This window comes from Dermatophagoides farinae, chromosome 1, assembly GCF_024713945.1.
Source record: "Dermatophagoides farinae isolate YC_2012a chromosome 1, ASM2471394v1, whole genome shotgun sequence".
Classification (NCBI taxonomy): Eukaryota; Metazoa; Arthropoda; class Arachnida; order Sarcoptiformes; family Pyroglyphidae; genus Dermatophagoides; species Dermatophagoides farinae.
This window is the reverse complement of record NC_134677.1, coordinates 7,586,873-7,610,652: the sequence shown is the minus strand read 5'-3', so window position 1 is coordinate 7,610,652 and position 23,780 is coordinate 7,586,873. Positions and strand designations below refer to the sequence as shown.

The following is a 23,780-nucleotide window of genomic DNA, read 5'->3' as shown; positions in this document are numbered from 1 at the left end:
CACACACACACACTGAACTTTGCATGCAATATAAACATGACGAAATAGGCAACACAAAAAACACTGTAGTGTTTAAATAGTCGAATGTGTGTGTCTGTATCAAAACAAAACAGAATCAAATTTCGCGCTTTTTGTAATAAAAATTCAAATTTGAAAACCAACAACTCGGAACTCTTGCTGAAAATATTTGTTATCCGATATCGACGATTGATTTATGTGACCCATAAATGAGTAGAGAAAAAAAAATTGAAATGAATTGACCCGATATTTATCATCTCTTTGGATTTATTCTTGAGCAAACATATCAAATAACTTAGAAACAAACCAATTCAAAATCGGCCAAAGTCAGCAATAATTATGATCAATGATGATGAAGATCCATCCATATGTGTTTGACCATAAATGACCTGTCATTTCAAGAAGCTACCATTACCATCACTGAGTATGTTAATTTATAAAAGCCAAGTGTGTGTGTGCGTTTTCGTACAATAATAATTATCATCATTTTGTCAATTGATTAATGTTTAGCAACAACAACAACAACACACACACACACACACACACATCGTTTTTATTATTAACGATATATTCAACAGAATTTATTTTGAATAACAAACTGGTATGGAACGAAAACGAAAAAAGAAAACAAAAAATTTATTGCTCACCGTTTATTATTGATTTATTTATCTGTCATAACAAATAATAAATATGATGATGAGATGAAATGAAAAATTCTTTCCACCAACCAAACAATCAACTGCCATATGTGTGTGTTTGTGTGTGTGTGTGTGTGTTGAACGAATTTCCAACCCCAAACAGATAAAGACAAATACAACACAGACCGACCGTCAGATGATAGAAAAAGAAAAACTGTCAAAAATATTTATCATTTTTTTTCCATCTATTCTTTCGTGTAAACAAAGTTGTCACACAAACAACAGAAAATCAAATTTCAAATATTTTTTTTCTTTCTCTTTTTTTTTTGTTGCAAAGATTCTCAGTTTCTTCAATTTGCAATTTTTAATAATGAGCAAACATTTGTCTTGTCTTCTTGTCTATATATGCATGTGTGTAGTATTTAAAAATTTTAAATTTTTTTCCCGTCACTCATTGCTAAATGTGTTAATTATGAATTAGAAAAAAAAATCTAATTCAATTAATAATTACAGCTCGTATCAAATTCAAATTAATTCGATCTGTCATCGATGATGATGATGATGATGATAATTGGATTTAAAGAATGTGAAATATTTTTATTTTATTTTTTTTTTGAAAAGCAGAAAATTCGTGTGAATTCCGTCCGGATTCTCGCCTCATCTGTTAAATGTGATTATTATCAAACAACAATCATCATCATCATCATCATCGTTATCATTGTAATAATAATAACAATAATTCAAAGAGAGAAAAAAAATGTGGGGAAATTTTTTTTTACAACACCAAAGAAAAACAGAAAAACAAACGGAACATCATCTCTATTTTATATAGAAAGAAATGATAAAATTTGCTGACAAAGATGAATTTAAATTAACAGGCTATTTTTGGTTCACCATACACTTTACAGATACTCTGTGTAAATGTGTGTATGTGTGTGTCGGTGAAGAAAAAAAAAACAAACGAATCCAAAACCACAAGAATAATATGAAGAATGATCCGAATGATAATAATGATATATATACACACTGTTATCATTATTATTTGATTGATATGATCATAATGATAAACAAAATGTTTTTTTTTCTGTTCAAAACAATTTGAATTCAAATTCAAATAGAAAAACAAACAATTAAAATATCATGTGTTTGTCACCGAAAATCAGCCAAAAAAAAAAAAAAAAAAAAAACAAAACCCCAAAAATAACCATTATTCATAATTTGGTTTATTTCATGATGCTCTCATTAATTCATCAAAGATAGAATGAAAATTTTCCATTTCATATAGTGGTTATATTATCAATGTTTGATATCTATGGTGTGGTGATGTCACTGATGTGATGTGATCAAATATATGTGTAACAACCATTGTCTCGACATTCGTGTGTAATGTTGATGATGATGAAGACATGTCACCACCATTGAATTTTTGGCTGAATTCTTTTTTTTGTTAAATTTCCACCCACCTCTAGCCGACCCCCCGATGTTTTCAATATTATAACTATAAGTTAATTTGAATTTTATTTGTAAAAGAAAATTCGTATTTTATTTATGTTGTTGTTGTTGTTGTTGATGATGATGACGCTAATCATGCAGACAAATCATGATGCTTATTAGGCTTATAATAATAATGATGTTGATGATGATGATGATGAAAAAAACACGTGTATAGCAAGTGTTGAGATTTCAATTGATTTTATTTCTATGAGCGCAAAGAAAAGGCGTTTCTTTTTCATTAAATTATCTACAACTAACGGTAAGTCTGTTTTGGTGTCGATCGGTAATTACAATGGCTGATTGGCTGCTTTTTTCTTTCTTTTCCTACTGCTATATCATTGTGTGTGTGTGTGTGTGTGAATTATGATGTTATCAATGAGCAAAGCACCACCCATTTAGGCGTGGCCAATTTTCTTTCTATTTTTTTTATTTATCGTTTTTTCTTGTTGCGAAAATTTTTCCGATTTCATCCGTTCAATGGAGATGATGATAAACACGATGTTTTACGTTTTTCTTTTTTTTTCTTCAATTGATTTTTGATTTTAATCTTGAATATAATCAGATAAAATGATTATTAATTTGTTTAAACGAAAAATTTGTTTCTTGTAAAAAAAAACAAAACAAAAAATGAACGTTGAAAATCATCATCATCATCATTCACCAGCATTATCATCATCATCATCATCCACTACATCAACTGAATCTACACAGGTAAACGGTGAAATAGGTCATCCTTTTAGTATTGATCGTTTATTGGAACAAAATCAATCATCATTGCCGAAATCAAATTTTAATCAATTGTTTTTACCACAACAACGAACAATTTTCGATACAAATTTTTTACAAAATCAAACATCATCATCATCATCATCATATATATCATCGACATCCAGCATATTTATCGAATGAAATTAATAATAATCAATTGATCAAATTGAATCATCATAATCAATTACAGCTAACAGCATCATCTTTAACATGGCTCAATACACAATTGATCAAACAACAACAACAACAACAGCAACAGCATTCATCAATGAATCCAAATAGTAAGTTTTCAACAAAAAAAAAATCAAAAGGAAAAATTTCCCAAAATCAAATTGAAATGGCCTTTATGACATTCGGTTATCACCGGTTAACACTTTTTTTTTAAAATTTCGTTAGTTCTAAGTCGCTAAATTATTGTCTTTTCTCTCTATGTGTCATTTTTATCAATTGATAATTTAATTGTAATAGAAAATAAATTTTTCTATCAAATAAGCAATAATTATCCATCAAATCAAATCAATGTAACCAAATTTGAAAATAATGATTAGGGGAGGAATTTGAAGCCAAATTGATAATTATCATCATCATCATCCTAAATCATGCCATTGCCGAATCTTCATTGACAATACAATACATTCGATGATGATTCGTGTCTGATGACTATATATAATAATAATAAAATCTAAACAAAACAGAAATCAATGAATTAACAATTGGATAGGAAAAAAAATCGGCAGATTTTTTTTTTATTACCAAAATTTTGGTGATTTCTGATTAAACACAAGACACACACAGTGTGTGTATGTGTGTGTGTTTGATAATTCCATTCGCGTGACTTTTTGATCAACTTTTGTCGTTATTTGGCTGAATTGTGAACAACAACAACACTAAATAACCACCAAAACTTATGATTCAACACTGTAATTTTATCATTATTTCATCAAAATTGGGCAGATGTATCAAAGATAATAATTGATCAAGCGGATAAACACACACTAATACTATAAGTCAATATATGATCATCATCATCATTGAAATATTTTAGCTATATAAAGGCGGACAAAGAAAAAGATCTCACCATATATATTTGAGGTTTTCATTTTAATTTTTGATTTTTTTTTTTTTTGGTGTAATTAGCGATAATAACTTAATTATTATTGTGTTCACCTAGTATTTATACTCTCTATTGATTGGATAACCAATGGATTAATTGCACGCAATCAATGAAATCATTATTATTGCCAGAATATAAATTATTGATGAATTTATTTTGTGTTTATGTGTACATATAATGTGCTGCTCATTTTTTATTTAATTGATTTTCATTTTTAAAATCTGTCCGATTGATTCATTGGAAAAAAAAATTTAATTGTAAACAGGTCCAGTTAAATGTCAACTAAGACGTCATAAATCGAATCGTAAACCACGTACACCATTCACCACACAACAGTTATTGGCATTGGAGAAAAAATTTCATCATAAACAATATCTATCCATTGCTGAACGTGCAGAATTTTCCAGGTAATGTGAATACAATGATAAACATGCACACACCCACACACACACACATGATATCTTTGATAATCAAAAATTTTTGTTGTCATTGTTTGTAGTTCATTGAATTTGACCGAAACACAAGTGAAAATTTGGTTTCAGGTAAACGAAAATTTTTTTTTTGCAATTCAAAAATTAAAACAATTATGATTTATATATATAAAAAAAACAATTGATAGAATCGTAGAGCCAAAGAAAAACGGCTAAAAGAAGCAGAGATTGAAAAATTGCGATTAAATTCACGTTCATTATTACATTTATCATCATCGGTCAATCATCGTGGTATGCATCCATCGATTATTCCAAATATAGCCAATTTGGCTCATACCAGAATGTTGAATTCATTGACAACATCAGAATCATCCACACAACAACATCAATCATCATCGACCGATTTAATTAGACAGTTAGCATTATTCAATCATCATGCAAATCATTTGATGGCTACCGCAACTCAAAAAGACAACAGCAATAATAACAACTTAGAAAATTTAGCCGTTAATCACGTTAATAATACATGAAACGGAACAACAGAATGTCCATTGTATTGGACCAATCATAAATGAAGTTCAATCCATTTTAAATCCTTGTGTGTATTATATATTATTATTATTTAGATAGTTTTCTAATAAATTGATTAAATTAAATTTTCTTGGGAAACAAAAAAAAATTTTGCTCAAAAAAAAAACAAACAAAATCATTGCCAAAAAAACCAATGTATACATTATTTGAATTTTTTCATTTTGTCATGTACTTTATGAACGGACCTGAATGTTTTTTATTCGATTCGAATCAGGTGTGTGTGTGTCTGAATTGTGTGAAAGTATTTTTTATTTTTTTTTCTAACGAAAATAATTCAATCACATCATGAATCCAACGGAAAATTCACTTCCAACAACAAGTAGTAGTAGCAGTAGTAGTAATAATAATAATAATTTAAATAATCCAATTGTCAATAATAATTATGTTGATGATGATGATGATGATGAAAATTCCAATACTAATAATAATCATCAAACATCACAACAACCTCAATTCGGTGGCGATGATGAAGAATTTTTAATTCATCTACAATTTGATGAAGATTCACATCCATTATTACGTTATAGTGTTGATGATTGTAAAATATTGGGCATACATGATGGAAAATTATTGATACGTATTGGTGATTCATTCTTTTTTGGCCATCTAGATAATCGTCAACAAACATCGGTTCTGTTTGCATATGAACCGAATCATAAATTTATTCAAGAAATTCATAAAAGTTTTTCAAAAATTATTATGAAACGTGTTATATTGAAACCGAAAGAAGATAAAAATCAACAACAACCAACAATTATTAAAATGGACACGTCATCTGAGATTGATTAAAATTCGATTTGCTCTACATTTTTTTTTATTTTTATTTTTTAGCTTAATTGTATCTTCATCGTTGTTTGTTATGCAATCAACAACAACAACAACAAACTAATAAAGAAATACTGCTGATGTGGCCACACACACACACATTTGCACACACAACTGAATAGAAATTGTTGTTTGACAAGTTTTTTCCAGTAATTGCACATTTTTCATCATAATTTTCGACAATCAAAAAAAAAAAAAAAATCACAATGATCCTTTGATAATAATACACAAAAATTATTCTTTGATTCTATTCGGTCATTCTCATCATAGTGAAAGCTTCGATTAATTTAATTTTCAATCAATCAATCGGTTTTTGTGTGTGTGTGTGTCTGTAGTCAAAATGAATGTCAATCGATTCATATTCATTTCATTACTTATCGATCTACTGGCATTCACTTTGATATTACCATTATTGCCATCATTATTGGAATGTTTTGCTAAACAAGATACGGTATTTTTTTCCGATTCCATTTGATTCTTGATGATTTTAAAATTTCAATTTTATTTTGTACAGAGTGGCCTTTATAATTATGTGGATAATTTTATACAATCAACTCAACAATGGATCGGTGGACCACAAATGTTCAATAGATGTATGTGGATAATTTATCATTATTCTTTTGTTTGTTCAATTAAATAATTTTTTTTTTCATTCCTCGTTTAAATAAAAGCTTTATTCGGTGGTCTATTGGGTTCATTGTTTTCATTTCTTCAATTCATTTCGATGCCAATCATTGGAATGCTTTCGGATATTTATGGCCGCCGTCCATTATATCTTATTTGTTTAACTGGAATTTCAATATCTTATTTTTTTTGGTCAATTTCTATCAATCATTTTGGAATATTTGTATTATTTCGTATCCTGAATGGTTTAAGCAAAGGAAATGTTAGTCTTAGTACAGCAATTGTAACTGATGTTACTACGGAAAATAAACGTGGTAAAGGATTCGCAACGATTGGCATTGCATTTTCCATTGGATTTATTGTATGTTCAATCAATTCTACTGATTTCAATTCATTCAAAATAATTAATTTGATTTTTCAATCAACAGGTTGGCCCTATGATTGGTGCAATATTATCCAAATTACATTGGTCACCACCAGATGGCACCGGTTCATTTTGTTTTCAATTATTCCCACCAATATTTGCATTTATTTTATCTTTGATTAATATGATTTTTTCATATCATTATTTACCTGAAACATTATTGCCTCATAAACGAGTAAGTAATTTATTTTTTTTGGACGGTGTAAATTTTAATTTAACAAACATTCAATCCAAAATTACTATAGGCTACATCACTTTGTAACAGTCTTGTCGATGCATTCCATTATATTAATCCATGGTCATTGTTTTCATTTAAAATTGTTAAAAATTTAAATACCAAAGGTATGAATTGATTCAAATGAAAAGATTAAAAGTTAATTAACACATTTCGTCTTCTTTATACAGAAAAATCCATCCTCCGATATGGTGCATTTGTCAATTTTTCCTTCTTATTCATCTATTCTGGATTAGAATTTACACTTGCATTTCTAACATTTATTCGTTTCAATTTTACTAGGTAATTTGAAAATTTCTAACTAATTAATTAATTTTTAATTAATTTGTGTTTTTCTTCTTTTTTTCTGTCCCTTCCACACCACTTGTTTGTCATAGTATGGATCAAGGAAAATTATTTTTCTACGTTGGTTTTCAAATGTTTCTGATACAAGGTGTTTTATTACGACGTATCAATCATAATTATTACAATCATCTTCTTTTATCGGTTAGCTCTTTAAATTAAACTTTGTTCATATTCAAATTAATCGATGATTATTATCATTTTTTTGTAGGGAATATTATTGGTCATACCTGCATTTATCATTGTTGGATATGCACAAACCATTACCGGACTTTATCTAGGATTAATACCATATGCATATTCATCGGCAATCGTTATACCATCATTATCGACTACATTCTCATCATTCGGTAATTCAAGTCAAAAAGGTGTCCTATTAGGTATATTTCGTTCAATCGGTGCATTAGCTCGTGCATGTGGACCAATGACAATGTCGTTCAGTAAGCGTAAATATAGATTATTTTAAATTTTAAAATAACTTTTTTATTCCATTTTAAGTATTCTGGAGATTTGGAATCGAAACAGCATATACGATTGGAAGTATTCTTTTATTAATACCATTATATCTAGGTTATCAATATCATATACAATGTAAAACATATCGTTCTACATTTGAATAAAGTGTTAATTCTTCACACACAGTTAACCCGAAAAAAACGATTTGGAAAATTTTTTATTTAAAAAAAAAGAACAAAATTATATACACACAAATTCCACAAGAACCAAAAAAAAAAAAAAAAATTCAATGATTCTCGTGATCAAAGAAAAAAGAAAATCTATTTGTCAATTAATGGCAATCATTGTCTAGCATTCACTCATTCATTCATTCATTCAATTGAGATTTGTTGATTACTAAATGTTTTTCTGTTGTTGTTGTTGTTGTTGATTGTTGTAATCAAAATTGCTTTATATAAATTGAAATAAAAAAAAACTTTCTTTGTTTGTAAAATGAAGATGATTTGATTTGATTTGATTTCAATTGAATTTTCACCAGAAAATCATTTCCAAATACTTTCTTGTGTGTGTGTGTGTGTGTGTGTGTATTGTATATGTGGCTGGTTTAACATTCGAATTGAATAGTTTCTCATTCTCGTTAGTAATGTTTTTTTCCCTTTTCTTTAATTTCGGTTTCTGGTTCGAATGATGAGTGTGTGTGTGTGGAATAAGAGCTCTTTTCATGTGTGAAAAGGAGCGAAAATCGATTGAACGAACACAAATGGTGATGATTCTGATTTTGACCTCTTTTTTTTCTTGATCACCATTCGTATTGATTTAATTGGATTTGTTATTGAAATTCTCTCTTTTTCGATCGATTGAATTGTGAATTAATTAACACACTTTGTATTCGTATTTTCACATTCATCCATCTATGTGTGTTTGTACTTGTCATTGGTCATGACAATAATAACCGGAATAATTAACAACAACAACAACAATAATATCCGGATGATGGTGTGGTCCGAATAATTATATTGTATTGATGTTTAATGTGTCTGCTTTCTTTGAATGTGTGCGTGTGTCGGTCAACACAACAACAACAAAAAACAGCAGTTGTTTATTTTATATTCAACACATCAATGACCAAAGAGCATTTTTACAAAAATATAGTGTGAAAAAAAATGCCGCTCGACTCAAATCGTTCTGTATGACCTCTTGTTTCGAAATTTTTCTTGTTTTGTTTTTGATCAAACCGACAGCTAATGTCGTCGTCGTCGTCGTCATCGGTACCGTTTTCCATAGCCGTTCTTTGATGTTGAACAAAAAAAAAAAAATTTAATTGCTCTGAAATCATCATCATCATCATGATCACCATCAATGGATGAAACAGATACCGCGCATGAAATAGTAAAATGCCGCGCCAAATCGGGCAATAATTCTGGTGAATTTCTGGTGTTTTCGGGCAAAGAATTTTCATCATCATCATCATCATCATCATCATTACTTTTTTTGTGTTAGAATTGAAATTTTGTTTTTCCTTTCTTTAGGGTAATTAAAAAAAAAATTCATCTTTATTTAACGGGAAATTTTTTCAATGTAAAAGAAATTCTTGATTTTCTTGATAAAACACTAATTCTTTCGTCGTCACTAATAAATAAAAAAAAATTCAAATCAAATATTGCATAAACAAATCATCATCATCATCAATGTTAACACAATTGTGTCATTGTATAATTGATATATTTAAATTAGCGTTCAAAACGAACAAAAAAAAAAAAATAAATTAATTGAATTTAAAACATTTTTTAACAACCATTTTTTTCAAACCATCAAGAATTATCATCATCTTGTATCGAAGAGTTGTGTGTGTGTGTTTCATATATTGTTGAGTTGAATTAGATTCGAATGTTTGCAAAAAAAAAAAAAAAAAAAAAAATAACGATTCGAACCATATTCGATTGACGATGATGATGATGATGATTATGGTTATGATGAACGTCGCGACGAATTAGTGTCGAATTATTTTTCTAAATAGAAAAAAAAATACGAAGACGATAAAATGCTTCTTGTTTGTCATCACGATGTATTCAATTTCCAATTTTTTTTTCTATATTATAAATCGTATAGCAGCTTTTCCGAAATGTATTCATCCTTGTTGTTGTTGTTGTTGTTGTATGAACACAACAACAACAACAACAATCCCTGTCATTGATCAACATCATTAAATAGTAAAAATGTGCCTGTCACAAGTGTGTATATATTTGATCGATTTATTTTTTTTTCTTTTTTCCATTTGTTATAGATAGATCTGATGATGGTGGCCTCAAATACAGTGGAAATTAGCTACTGAAAATGGACTGATTTTCTCATTTTTTTTTAGTCGATTCGCGATTATTATATGTCTCTATTCTTCATCAAATGCATTCATAGTCTGTTTGTCAGTCAATGAATAATAAGAATAATATAATTGGACTTTCCCTTTCATCATTTGTTTGAATTTTTTTTTTCTTCATTCGAAGGCTTAAATTACAGTTCATAAGAGCGAAAGAAAGAAAGAAACAAACTATATAAGTCACCCCATCAAACTATAGTAGTAGTATTTTATTTAAACATTTATTTACATCAATTTACATGCCACACACAAACACCATCAATCCAGAGAGAAAAAAAGAAAAATCCATAAAACACAAATTAGAATGTGTACAAAAAAAAAAAAAAACATTCATCATCAAGCATTTAGCAGCATTTTCCGTCTGAAGGAACGCGATTTCTGGTCACAAATGGACAAAATAAGAAGAAAAGTTCCAAATACCGCACACTAAGCTATTTAAAATATCTGGCTGGGTAAATATTAGTTCCGACACATTTTTTTTTTCTTTTTTTTTGAAACATGATCCAATTTGCAGTTCTTCAATTTTTTTTTTGACACGAATCCATTTGTATACAATCAATATATGTATACATTAAGTAAGCATAAATAAATTTAAAAGCCTTGGTTTGATGTCAATGTCGTCGTCATCATCGTCAACATCATCATCATCATCATCATCAACTAAAGTCAATCATTTTAAACGGAAAAAAAATCCGTAAAGAGACCGGATTATAGAGATCGTGTGATGTGGACCACCATCATTATCATGTTAACCATGTATTTTTCTATCGACAATTTCTAAAATCTGAAATTATTCTGGATTTTTGATTTTTCTTCATCATAGAAAAAAAAGAACGCACCTAGTTGATGATTTTTTTGGTTGATGAATTTTCTTTTCTATTTTCAAGTCAAAAATGATCAATGTTGACAAATCAATTACATTTCATTTCATATATAAATATAAATGAAAAGCTTACTATAGCCACCTGTCATCATCTCATTTTCTTCAAAGTTTGGATATCTGGATATAATAATCATCAATGATCAAGGATCGACGCTGCACACACACACACACACACGCACATTAACCTCACCTTATCATACTAACCATATACCAAATAATAAGGATGGAAAATACATATTTTCGAATATGGTCAAATATAAATGTCATCAACACATCAAAACATTAAAACGCCGACAATAACGACAACGACATGAGCATTTTTTTTCGTTGATCATCATCACAATAAAAGCATAGTTTTATCGTTAATTAATTACTTATTTTTTTTTTGACTAGTCAATATGAGTGAAAAAGTCGATAATGTGATAATATGATAAACCAAAATTTTTCTAAATACAACTATGAAACAATTATTTACAAATTTTTTCTTTTCTTGTTGACAGTTGTTGAAGCCTCTTTTCATAAATACAAGGAGTGGGAGAGAAAATTTTTTTTATCCATTGATTTACGAGAACACACACACACACACACACACACAGGTGATCAATAATGATGATAAGCAGATTTCAGAGTTCTCTCTCTCTCTCTCTCTCTGATTTGTATTCAATAAATAAATTCTCTTCGTCTCTTCACATTTGATGATTTATTCATCAGCTAGACTACTTTATATATATACACATACATACTTTGCAATTAATGATGATTATCAATTATTTATTTATTTGGCGACAACATGCATTTATTAATTTTTTTTATTTTTTTGTCAACAAATGTTTGTCATTTCAAATCAATTGATAATGATTAAGATTTTTTTTTCTTTTTTTTTGGAATAAAAAAATTTCCTCCTAATGATGATGATCATCGATCTTATCGTCTTAAAATGAACGACACTCCTTATCGTTTCTCTTGGTTGTTTGTTTGGATGAAAGATTTTTTTTTCCTTTAAAGCATTGAACAACAAAAAGGTAAACTAAGCTAATCCAAATCAAACACAATGGTAAATCTTCATCATCATCATCATCATCATAAGAAAACACACTAATCACATAATCATCATCATCATCATCATCATCATCATCATTATCACCACCATTTGCTGTCATTTGATATGAATGTTATGTTTTATTTTTCAAGTTAATAATTTTCAATTTCTTCTCGCGCTTCTAATATTTCATATTTTCTTATATATTTTTTCCGATAAAGATGTCATCTTCATCATCATCGTATTATCATTGTTCACCATCTTTTTTTTTTGGCTCATATTCATGGTCATGATCAATCTATCGAGCTACCTTACCTGATAATAATAATAATTAGTTAGATTTAAATTCAAAATTCATTCGAAATAAGATCAGTGAATAAAATTGATGATAAAATAAACAAAGTCGAACGATACAAACATGATTGTTCAATGATTTATTGATGAATTCTTGTTTCTCGAATTAAATTTTTTTTATTTTTATTTTACTCTCCCAAGATAAAAAAAAATTCAACCTTTTTTTTAAAAATTTTTAGGATGATTGTGAACTTTTAGGATCCATTAAAATCATGAAGGAAGCTTTTCATTTGCACTTAACTATTTAATACTCAGATAAAGTTTTTCATTTTTGGGTGACGAGTAGTAGTAGCGCCCTTTATGTGTCACAAACACACACACACACACACATCCGATATTAACATTGAACAAACAAGGAAGAATAAGTTTCAGACTACTACTACTGTTGTTAAAAACATTTGTGATGTTTATGTAAGTGTATATGATTGGCGCATATTTGATTGACGCCCGCCCTTTTTTTATCGTTTAACATTTAGAGTAAATATCACAGTTTAGTTTGTTCAATGGTAAAAGCCGCCTACAATTTTATTTTTTTCAGTGTAATAATATTTTTAATGGCTGTTGTGTGTTTCACATTCAAAATAAAAGTAGTCAATCACATCTCAATACACAGTAAAGAGATGTGTTTGTTTGTATGTTTATGTAAAGAGGGATGTTATTGATATTGAGAACTGTGAAAAAGAAGAAGAATAATAAGAAGAAAAATACGAAATTTATTTACATACATGGATTACCAGAAAAAATCAATGAAATTTTGTATGAAACAAAAAAAAACTTAATTTTCCAAGAAAAAATTGAGTTTCCATTTGAAGTGGCGCGTGTGTGACACACACAAACAAGTCAGTGATAATTCTGAAATTTCTGAAAAAATTCTCCACTTCGAAATATGATGCATGAACAGCAACAACAGAATTTGAATTCCAATCCATTTTCAATATCATCATTATTAAAACGTAAAGATGATGATCGTGATCATTCAAGACTTGAATTATCTCAACAACAACCAGGTGGTAATGATGAATTAAATCCAATTCCAATTGCTCGATTAATTGAATCAACAACAACGACGACAGGGTTAAATGAAACAATAATTAACGATAATACATCATCATTGAATTCTATCGCCATATCCGATCGAACATTATCGGTTCATTCTCATCATCATCATCATCAGTTACAATCAATTATATCTCATGATGATTTCAACATTGCAATACAAGCTGCTGCTGAACAATTTTATTCAAATTTTCATTCATGGATTCATCATCGGTCAACGGCAACAACATCGATTCCGGTAATGGTAAATCACAACGATCATCATCATCATCAAACACAAACATTACCACCAACGTCTACAACAATAGTTGATCATCATCAAAATCTTTTGGAAATGTATCACCAATACATGTTATCATCATCATCGTCATCGTCATTGTATAATAGTCAAAAATTCCTTATGAATAATGATAATCGATTATTAAAAAATTGTAATTTATTGAGAAAATTTCACATTTTCAATGAACAAAATTCTTCACCACAACAACAACAACAACCACAGCAACAATCGTTGGAATTGAAAGCTGAGAATATGACGACAACATCATCATCATTATCAATAAAAGGTTAGATTTGTCTTAAAATGATGAAAATTTCTTTTTTTACCATTCGATTTTCAATAGATATGACCACCGATTTTAATCATCGAAATCAATCGACCAGTGGCCGACATTGTATGAATAATAATAAAATTCGTCCATCGTTAGAATCACATAATAGTAATAATAATCTAAATAATCAATTGAATAAACCGAAAACGAAAAAGAAACGATCAAGGGCAGCATTTTCACATGCACAGGTTTATGAATTGGAAAAACGTTTTAATCATCAAAAATATCTAAGCGGACCGGAACGTTCGGAATTGGCGAGAACATTAAAATTGACTGAAACACAAGTAAAAATATGGTAAGCGAAAAAGTTTTTGTCTTTGTTTTTTTTTGTCCAAATGAATTTAATTTTTGCATTCAATAAAAAGGTTCCAAAATCGCCGATATAAAACGAAACGGAAATTACAACAATCGTCCATGCAACAGCAACACCATCAACAACGATTACGAAATGATTCATTGAATAATGATGAAACAACAACAACAATAACGATACAACCGCAAACAGCAATGACAATGATGATTGGAAAAAGATCATCAATGAATCCGGATTCAAATGATTCACAAAATTTATTAATTGATGTCGATGTCGATGTCGATGATAATGATGATGATGATGATGACGATGACGATGTTAACGAGGACCATGTGGATGAAAATGGCCAAATTGGAATTAAAAGTGGCCATTTCGACATTATCAACACTGATTTCCATGATGATAATAATAGTGGTAGTAATAATGTAGTCGATGACGATGATGATGATGTGAATCAATTACGATTCACCACTAGAGGTTTATTTTCGCAATGGTTTCTGTGAAAAAGAAGAAGCACAACAACAGAATATGAAAAAATTCTTTTTTTTTCTCACACTTTCATTCATTCATTCATTCGATCAATCAATCAATCAATATTCAATTCAACTCTATATTGATAATTTGCAAATCGTTTTTTTTTCATTTTTGTTCACTTTTCAATTAAAATAATAGATATGATTTTATATGTGTGTGTTTGAATGGAATTTTTTCGTGTTTTGGATTTTCCACCACCACAACGACAACAACAACAACAACAAATTTCCTATCTTTATGGCACGTGTCATATGTTGTTGTTGTTGTTGTTGTTTTGATTGAATCAAATCAATTCACAATTGTCACGCTCAAAATCGATTTGAATGAATCAAAACGCACACACATACACACACACGGACCAGCTTCGATTGAATCCGAAAAAAAGAATATCAGTCCAAATCAATTCTAAATTTATCATTGCAAATCAAATGAAAGAAAAAAACATTCGATTATTTTCGTTTCCTTTTCTCTCTCTCTCTTTTTCTCTTTCTCTTCAAGAAATAAGATTTGTCATCGAACAATTACGATAATTGCCATTTTGCAATACACTACTTAATGCAGATGATGATGGGTGAGTAGTATCAGCACACAGTGACAAAACTTATATTAATGTAAGGTATAAGTGTTGTTAGCGAATATTGACCATATTACATAAGAATAATAATGATAATGGGAAAACCATTTCATCATTCATTCATTGTATTTGTGCAAAAAAAGCAATCAAACTAAGTAAAAGTAATGGTAATGATAATCTTACATGAGAGTATACAAAGTAAGTAAATGTGAAATCCGATTATATTTCGATTCAAGAATTTGATGGATTTTTTTTATTTCGATAAAAAGCATATTCATATGTGTTGATTTGCCTAAAATGTGAACGATATGATTTTGATCGATTTTTGTCTGAAAAATTACTAACAAACTTTGATCATAAAATGGCTGCCATCTATCGTTGTGGATAATCAAAACATTTGATGTTTACATTTTTCACTCAAAAGATGGCAGTTGGAATTTCGAATTCACAAATTTTGGAAATTCTTTGTTTTTGGTTTGTGATTAATTGAAATTTGAATTTGAATTTGAATTTTGTTGTTGTTTCAACCACGCCTCATTGCTTCAATCATTATCATCATTATTCAGCCGAAATGATCTTGTAATTTATCTTATCGTTTTTGTTTTGCAATACGATCAAATAAATAAATAAAAATCAAAGAAGAAAAAAATTGGCAATCAAATCAAATCAATCAACAACAATTCAACCGATCAATCGATGATGATGATGATGATGATAATGTCAATCGGGTGTTTATTTGAATTGCATCGATCGGTCGATTGATTGTACCAATCATCATCGTCATGGTTATAAAGTAGCAAAAAAAAAAGAATTCGATTGATTTGAAAATTTTAATTTCAATGAAAAAATAAATAAACGAAAATTTTGGGTGCAAACTTGCGACAAACGAAACAAATATTGAAAAAAACAAACAATTTATACGGTTGAATAATTGCCAATTTTCAATTATTGATTGAATTCTTTTTTCTCGTTCAAATTGAATTCATGTATTGATTGAGAGAAGAACAAAATTTGTTTGTTTGATTAGAATCCAATCATCGATCAATAGACCGTGTTTATGTCAATCTGACCATGAATGGGCGGCTATTTTGCACCAAAATTCAAGATTCGAATCTTTGATCATTCGAAAAGACTCATCAATGTCAGTGTTTTTCGTGGATTCATCATCATCATCATCATCATCAGCAGTATTAAGTAATTTAAAATTTTTAAACTGATGTGATCAACAACAGCAACATTAAATTACCCCAACAAAATACAAAGAAATTTTCGGCAAAAAAAAAACAAGATCAAAATGTAATCAAAACAAAGATGGGAGAAAAAAAATTGATTTTTTTTTCTCAAAAATCCACATTAAACTATCCCAGATATATACATTCAAATCATTATCAATCAATCAATCAATCAAACGTGAATCGTTTCAAATCGATAGTTACAAGTCCATTTTAATACATTGAATAACATTACATAACATTCATACTACATCATCATCATCATCATCATCATCATCATCCATTCAATAATGGCCGCTTAAGTATGTAATTTGAAAAAAATAGAGATTTTTGCCATAATTGACATTTGAATTTTTCATTTCTTTCATTCTTGATCATCTTTATTGTTTGTTTGTGTCTATTAAGGGATCTGTCATCAACAGCAACAACAACAGCAGCAGCAGCAGCCATAACAAGATGATGATTATCATCAACCAACCGACAATAGACCGACAAATAAACATTGTTTGTTGAAAACGAAAAACAAACGACAGGCATCTGACATATTCAATCACACAAACACACAAACACACACACACACTTTGTAAATAAGTGTCTGTTGTCTGTATATTTTTTTCTGTTTTTCTCATTGAAGACATATTCAATTATCATTATTATTATCATTATATAGCCAAACAAAATATATACTTGTGATGATGATGTTCAATGTGTATGTTATGTGTGTATTATACTATTACTACACATCACAATTCCATTTAGACATATTCCATTTCTTCATCATTATTTTTCGTTTTATAAAATGGGCCCATTATTATCATGTGTGGTAAGTGATTATCTTGAAAAAAAATTATTATTATTATTATTATTATTATCGAATCTAAAATATAAATGATGAAAATAATTTTAGAACAACAACAACAACAAAAATCATAAATGCTATGAAAAAGAGGAGGACGAGGTAAATATTTATAAATAAATAAAAAAAAAACTTTATTTTTCTACTCTCCCTTCGCCAACAACCCCCCTCCTCCCCAAAATTATTTTTTAGATAAAGAGAAGTGGTGTTTTTTTTTGCTTTTTGCTATTATTATTATTATTATACCACATATATTACATGTCAAGAATCCAGAATATACCCTCACACACAAACAAACGTGTGGCACGTGATAAATAATTTTCAATTTACTTGATTATAGTCGATCATATTGGTTATACACATTCTACACTGTTTAAAAGAAAGAGAAAAAAAATGATGATGATGATGATGATGAAAATCACTTAGTCAACTTTAGTTGTCCAATGTTGTTTCATGTGTATATAGTATGACGAATGATTCTTTCTATTTTTTTTTAGCCTAAAAAAATATCGTTTAAATTGAATTGAATTGTGAATTTTTATTTTTTGGTTTGTTTAGTTAGAAATCATTTATGATGATAATGTTGATGATCATTATCATATTAAAAATTGATTGAAAACACACAAACACCACACTGCCACACTTAACATCGATTATTTTTTTTTGTTTTGTTTGATGAAAAAATTGGCAGCGATCATACAACAACAACAATAAAAATTACACCATTACATTTATTGACTACATTATGTGTTTGATGCTTTTAATAATGTTTTGCTCTGAGACAATAGCAGCAGCAGCAGCAGAAGCAGGGAGAGAATAAAATGATGACTACCAATCATCATCAAAATAACAATAAAAGAGGTGTTGTCTGTAATAATAATAATAAATTTTAAACTATAAAGCACCCCAAAAAAATATACCACAAACACACAAGGGGCAATTGTGCAAACATAAGTTAAAGTTAAATATAAATGTTTTGGCCACTGGTCAACGTTGATTGGCTATCTATCTGAATCATTTATTTCTTTTTCTGATGATGATGATGATCATCATCATCATATGTTCTGAAACTGATTTTTTTTTGTATTGGATAAAATCAGCCTAATAATGTTGAACAGAGTTTTCAATTTTTCTACGATTATTATAAACAGAATGAATGATGAACACAGAGAACAAAAAAAAAATCGTGCATTGAACAGCCCATTGATCGTGGTCAAACATTTTTTTTCTGTTATTGTAGTCATTGAACAAAAAAAAATTTTCAAATAATCATGGTTGCTGCTGATATTTAATGATGATAATCATAAATAATTGTAAGATGTGTATGTTTGAATGAAGAAATATCTTACTTTTTTTTAAAAAATTTTACAATATAGGCACCTGGCCAGCCAAAATCGATTATTTTATGATGATGATATAGAGTTTTATTGTTTTTTTGTTTTTGTTTCATATATATCAAAATATGTTCCAAATCAATCGATACGAAATTTTTTTTTCGACGAAATTTTCCGTAATATTTATATTTTCTGGGAAAAATCCCAACTAATTAGGACACAAACACTAAAAAAAAGTTATGGTTTCAATTAGTAAAATGTGTCTGATGATCACGATGATATGATGATCATCAACAACAACCAAATACATTGATTATTATTTAAAATATAAAGATAGCCGCAAGCTAATCTGTGTACCAGTCGTTGTCTTTGAAAGTTGTCAGTGGTTGTTGTCTTATTTCGTCGGCTTTTACCATTCAATTTAGCTTAATTACAAAGTTAACTTTGTTCATGTCCTGTTTTGTTTATTATTATTATCATTTGTAAGTTATACAATTGGCATTGCCATGTCAATCAAATTTCATTTCATCAATTTGATTGGATCGATTTTCTAGCCAGTTGTTGTTGTTGTTGTTGTTGCCATTGTCATCATTATTATCGTCGTCGTCGTCGTCGTCATTATTTTGTTCATTGTGGTCAACAAGAAAAATGGATCATTTAATGAATGAGTGAATAGAATGAAAAAACTACTTACACACACACACACACAGAGAGAGAGACAAAATTTGATACTCGTGACTTTTTTTTCAAACAAAAAATAAATAAACAAATAATATCTATCCAAGATGATATACATTAAAAGTTCGTGATTTTCAAATGAATATTTTTTTTTCTTTCTTTCTTTTAAATTCATCATCAAATCGCAAACATGGTTAATGGTATATGATTTCGATATATATATATATGATGGATCCTAGGTTAATTTAAATGAAGATGATGATATTTAAAATACTTGTTCATGTCCATATGCAAATGATCACCAACAACAACAGCCATACATTCATTCATTCATTCATTTATTGATCATGATCATGATCAAGGTTACTTGTTACCACTACTTAATCACCATTTAATAGCTAAAATTTCATTTCAAATCTTTGTTTGTTTCGTTTTTTTTTCAATCATAATCATCATCATGGTTGATCACGAATTATCATCATCATCATCATAATGATAATCATCGATGATAATAGCGAAAAAAAAAACATTTATTCTAAAATGATTTGTACAAAAAAAATCATTTTGTGCATTTTATCGATTTGTTCCATTTTTATCTATTTTGGTCTAACGTGTGTGTGTGTGTGTGTGTGTGTGTGTGTGTGTGTGTGTGTGCTGCCATAATTTCAATTAAATTCTCAATGTTTTTTTGTTCGTTGGAACACTTTGTTCAGATGCCAACCGTCAATATATTTATCGAAAATGAAAATGTAAAATTCATAAATGAAAATGGCGTTTGATGTATTACGGTTATTATTATCTATATTATTTGGATGTTTGGGTTTTGAAATGGGAAATTTTCTTGAAAATAATAACAATAATCAATTTTCGAAAAGTTAATTTATTTATAATTTAATTTACAGACACGTTTACGGTTTTGTATTTTTGATGTTTATTGTTAATTAAAATATAAACATACAACACACACATACACAGAGAAAAAAAAATTTCCCATTCATTTTATATATAATATATAGAATAGATAGATAGATCTTTCATTTTGAATTGACCAATTCGTAGTGTTGCAACAAAACAAGCAAGCAAGCAAGCAAAATTCATCACAATTACAATGGGAAAATGTAATGAATTTTTTGTTGTTGTTGTTGATGTGTTTGTGTGGCACACGTTTACATTAATGTGAATGATGATGATGATGCCAAACAACAATCTTTCTCTCTAGGTCCCACAAGTCTTTTTTTTTCCTGGGTCCCGTTCATTTTACTTGCATGTTGTTAACTATGTCGATTTTATCTTTCCAACAACAACAAGTTCCAATGTTTTTGTCGTTTTGCACACACACACACACACACATACACTGTGAATGAGAAAATGATGAAATCTCAAAGGTATTTCCTATTTAATTCTGAATTAGAATAGGTAGATATTGTGTGTGTGTGTGTGTGTGTGTTTAACAATTATTATTACTGACAGACAGACTAACATTTTTGATTTTAGTTTAGTTGTTTTGTAGCGTGTGTGTGTGTGTGTGTGTGTGTATGCAATGTGCATTTGGGATTTCAAAGATCCAACAACAACAACAATAACAATGAAAGAAAAATTCATAATGTAAATACGTGTGTATACCATCAGCCCCCGGTTTTTCGTTTCGTTTTGTAATCCTAGTTTTCCCAGTTCGCGTGTTCCATCATATCATGGATCTGGTACTGGAAAAAGATTCTGTTGTCATTATTTTTATTGTTGTTGATGTTATAACATGGCTTGTATTTTTTTTTTTCGTCAAGTTTGCAATTTTCCAGAAATAATAATAATTATTATTATTATTACACAATTGATGTTGACTATCAAATGAATCCAGTGAATCTTTATTCAAATGGTCGTTATTAAATTTTTGTTTCCTTTTATTTCCTTCCACTGATGATGAAAACATCGATGTTAAATGTGTGTGTGTGTGTGTGTGTGATTCACATCTTATCCCAAATTAAATTGCATCACAATGATGATTATGATAATGGAGAAAAGACAGAGAGAAAGAGAGAAAAAACAATTCCATTATAAAATTCAAAACTTTAATGAATAAATTGTGAAATTGTTGATGAGAGAGAGAGAAGGAGAGAGAGAGAGAGAAAATTTGATAATTTCAATACGCGTTTAATAGTCAATTGATTGATTGATTGTTAATATCGTTAAATCATCATCATTATTGGGGTTTTTTCTTTCTCTCTTGTTAATAGCCAATTGATATATAAATAGGATTAAAGGAGAGAGAGAGAGAGAAAAGAATTAAAATTCACAAAAGTCGAAATATTATCGAAGGAAAGATGTGAAATTTCGTCGTTGTTTTTTTAATCCTTTTTGAAAAATGCAATGTTTTTCTTTCCATCAATCGATCGTTAATTTGTGCTCGAAAAAAAACAACCATTGACTGGTTAAATGATGCCATCCTTTTTTTTAAAAATAAAGGTAGATGAAAGGTTGAAAAAAAATTAGCCCCCTTTTCTTCAAGGTTCAATCAAAATCATTCATTTTGCCAATTATCATCAACATTATCGAAATGAACAAAAACAATATATAATCATCAATGCTGTAATGAATTATATAATATATTTAAAGCTAGCAAAAAAAAAAAAACACCTGAAAGATTTTCTGTTTTGAAAATAATTGGCTAGACCTGATATAATCAATGTTTAAAAAAAAAAAAAAATTTCAATTCGAATTTTGAAGCTTTTTTTCCACTGAATGATTAGATGAATAATATAATCACATTTCTAGTGATGGTTCCAGACATTGCATCCAACATTGGGTATAGAAATATTAATGGTTTTATTCAATTTTCAGCTGAAACAAAAATACCATTCAGTTAATTAAAAACAATTATTCTATGATCGTAGAATGAATTTTCTGTTCTTTTTTTTCTCTCTCTCTTTTTCTCTGTTTATTTCGAAAATTAAACCCGATGGGCAATCCATCTTTGTGATTCTCTCATTGTGTGAATTGGCTTCATTTTGGTATAGGTTTTTGTTTTTTGTTTTTTTTTTTTTTTGCTTGTTACTTTAATTAAACTTGATCGATTAATCGAACAAATGAACACGAAAACATCCGAAAAAAATAAAAAAAAAATAAAAACATTGAACAGATCGTTCGATTATATTGAACAAGCAAAGAAAGTCAAGTCGAAAAATTCTCTTCATCTTCTTCACACAGGTTATAATGGTTAATTTTCAATTTATTCTATTGCCTTTTTTCTTTTCAAAATGTTTCTAATTTATATTCTGCTTCTTTCTTTTAGTCTATCAATGTTCATCTGTATCTATCCATTTATGTTATATAACAATTAAACATGAGTATCTTTTTTTTTATTATTCTAGAGTCATATATAATGGAATCGGATATTTAGTCGTCATGTTGGTGTTGTTACATTTAATACAATTATTTGAAAAATGCACACGTATACGCATGACGCCAGGTTCTCAATGATGATGATGATGATGTTTATATTTCAAAATGATGTTCTGTCTCTCTATCTTTCTATGTTTGTACCTGTGTTTGTTGTAGTACTCAACTATAATTACATTTAATTTACTCCACCAAAAAACAAAAAATGTTTCATCGTTGTCGTTTTTTTTTCTGATAGTTTCCAAACACACACACATACAGAAAAATTAGCACAAATCGAATGATGATGATGATGATGGTCGTAGTTGGAATTATCATCATCATCATTTTGATGTTTATTTCATTTCTCATCATCATCATGTGTGTGTGTGTGTGTGCTGCACAAACGTTACTATTTTTTTTTTTAATTGGTTGCCCATTTAAAATAATGTTCATTTTGGTTTTATCCTCATATATATGATTATTATTATTATTATGGTTATCGATATGAACATTACCTTTATTGACAATCATCATTATTCTAACAATTATTCTGTACTATCATCATGAATAATTGGTTCCAATGAATGCTGGAAATTGTCTAATATTT

The 23,780-nt window shown here is 28.8% G+C and overlaps 4 protein-coding genes across 4 annotated transcripts; all 4 read left to right on the top strand.

The window, feature by feature from the left end:
* Positions 1-3,116: 3,116 nt before the first annotated feature.
* On the top strand, positions 3,117-5,119 carry LOC124492946 (homeobox protein MSX-2). Its single transcript, XM_047055974.2, has 4 exons — positions 3,117-3,199; positions 4,298-4,439; positions 4,532-4,574; positions 4,652-5,119. Exons 1-4 carry the CDS (start codon positions 3,187-3,189, stop codon positions 4,991-4,993), a joined length of 540 nt encoding a protein of 179 aa, XP_046911930.2. The 5' UTR covers positions 3,117-3,186; the 3' UTR covers positions 4,994-5,119.
* A 133-nt stretch (positions 5,120-5,252) lies between these two features.
* LOC124492944 (major facilitator superfamily domain-containing protein 10) lies at positions 5,253-8,453 on the top strand. Its single transcript, XM_047055971.2, has 9 exons — positions 5,253-6,330; positions 6,394-6,472; positions 6,551-6,864; positions 6,932-7,102; positions 7,173-7,269; positions 7,333-7,444; positions 7,540-7,648; positions 7,716-7,944; positions 8,003-8,453. Exons 1-9 carry the CDS (start codon positions 6,220-6,222, stop codon positions 8,122-8,124), a joined length of 1,344 nt encoding a protein of 447 aa, XP_046911927.1. The 5' UTR covers positions 5,253-6,219; the 3' UTR covers positions 8,125-8,453.
* On the top strand, positions 5,340-5,992 carry LOC124492945 (uncharacterized). The gene has a single exon (XM_047055973.2). It carries the CDS (start codon positions 5,340-5,342, stop codon positions 5,841-5,843), a length of 504 nt encoding a protein of 167 aa, XP_046911929.2. The 3' UTR covers positions 5,844-5,992.
* A 4,988-nt stretch (positions 8,454-13,441) lies between the features above and the next one.
* Positions 13,442-15,139, top strand: LOC124491434 (uncharacterized). The gene is made up of 3 exons (XM_047054070.2): positions 13,442-14,232; positions 14,290-14,572; positions 14,643-15,139. Exons 1-3 carry the CDS (start codon positions 13,497-13,499, stop codon positions 15,091-15,093), a joined length of 1,470 nt encoding a protein of 489 aa, XP_046910026.2. The 5' UTR covers positions 13,442-13,496; the 3' UTR covers positions 15,094-15,139.
* Positions 15,140-23,780: the final 8,641 nt, after the last annotated feature.

Excerpts from the sequence above, each read along its gene's own strand:
- LOC124492946 (XM_047055974.2), top strand. Across the intron at positions 4,440-4,531 it reads GAACGTGCAGAATTTTCCAG|TTCATTGAATTTGACCGAAA; the intron begins GTAATGTGAATA and ends CATTGTTTGTAG. Across the intron at positions 4,575-4,651 it reads AAGTGAAAATTTGGTTTCAG|AATCGTAGAGCCAAAGAAAA; the intron begins GTAAACGAAAAT and ends AACAATTGATAG.
- LOC124492945 (XM_047055973.2), top strand. The coding sequence starts at position 5,340 with ATGAATCCAACGGAAAATTCACTTCCAACAACAAGTAGTAGTAGCAGT.
- LOC124492944 (XM_047055971.2), top strand. The coding sequence starts at position 6,220 with ATGAATGTCAATCGATTCATATTCATTTCATTACTTATCGATCTACTG. Across the intron at positions 7,103-7,172 it reads CATTATTGCCTCATAAACGA|GCTACATCACTTTGTAACAG; the intron begins GTAAGTAATTTA and ends AAATTACTATAG. Across the intron at positions 7,945-8,002 it reads ACCAATGACAATGTCGTTCA|TATTCTGGAGATTTGGAATC; the intron begins GTAAGCGTAAAT and ends TTCCATTTTAAG.
- LOC124491434 (XM_047054070.2), top strand. The coding sequence starts at position 13,497 with ATGATGCATGAACAGCAACAACAGAATTTGAATTCCAATCCATTTTCA. Across the intron at positions 14,233-14,289 it reads ATCATCATTATCAATAAAAG|ATATGACCACCGATTTTAAT; the intron begins GTTAGATTTGTC and ends GATTTTCAATAG. Across the intron at positions 14,573-14,642 it reads GAAACACAAGTAAAAATATG|GTTCCAAAATCGCCGATATA; the intron begins GTAAGCGAAAAA and ends TTCAATAAAAAG.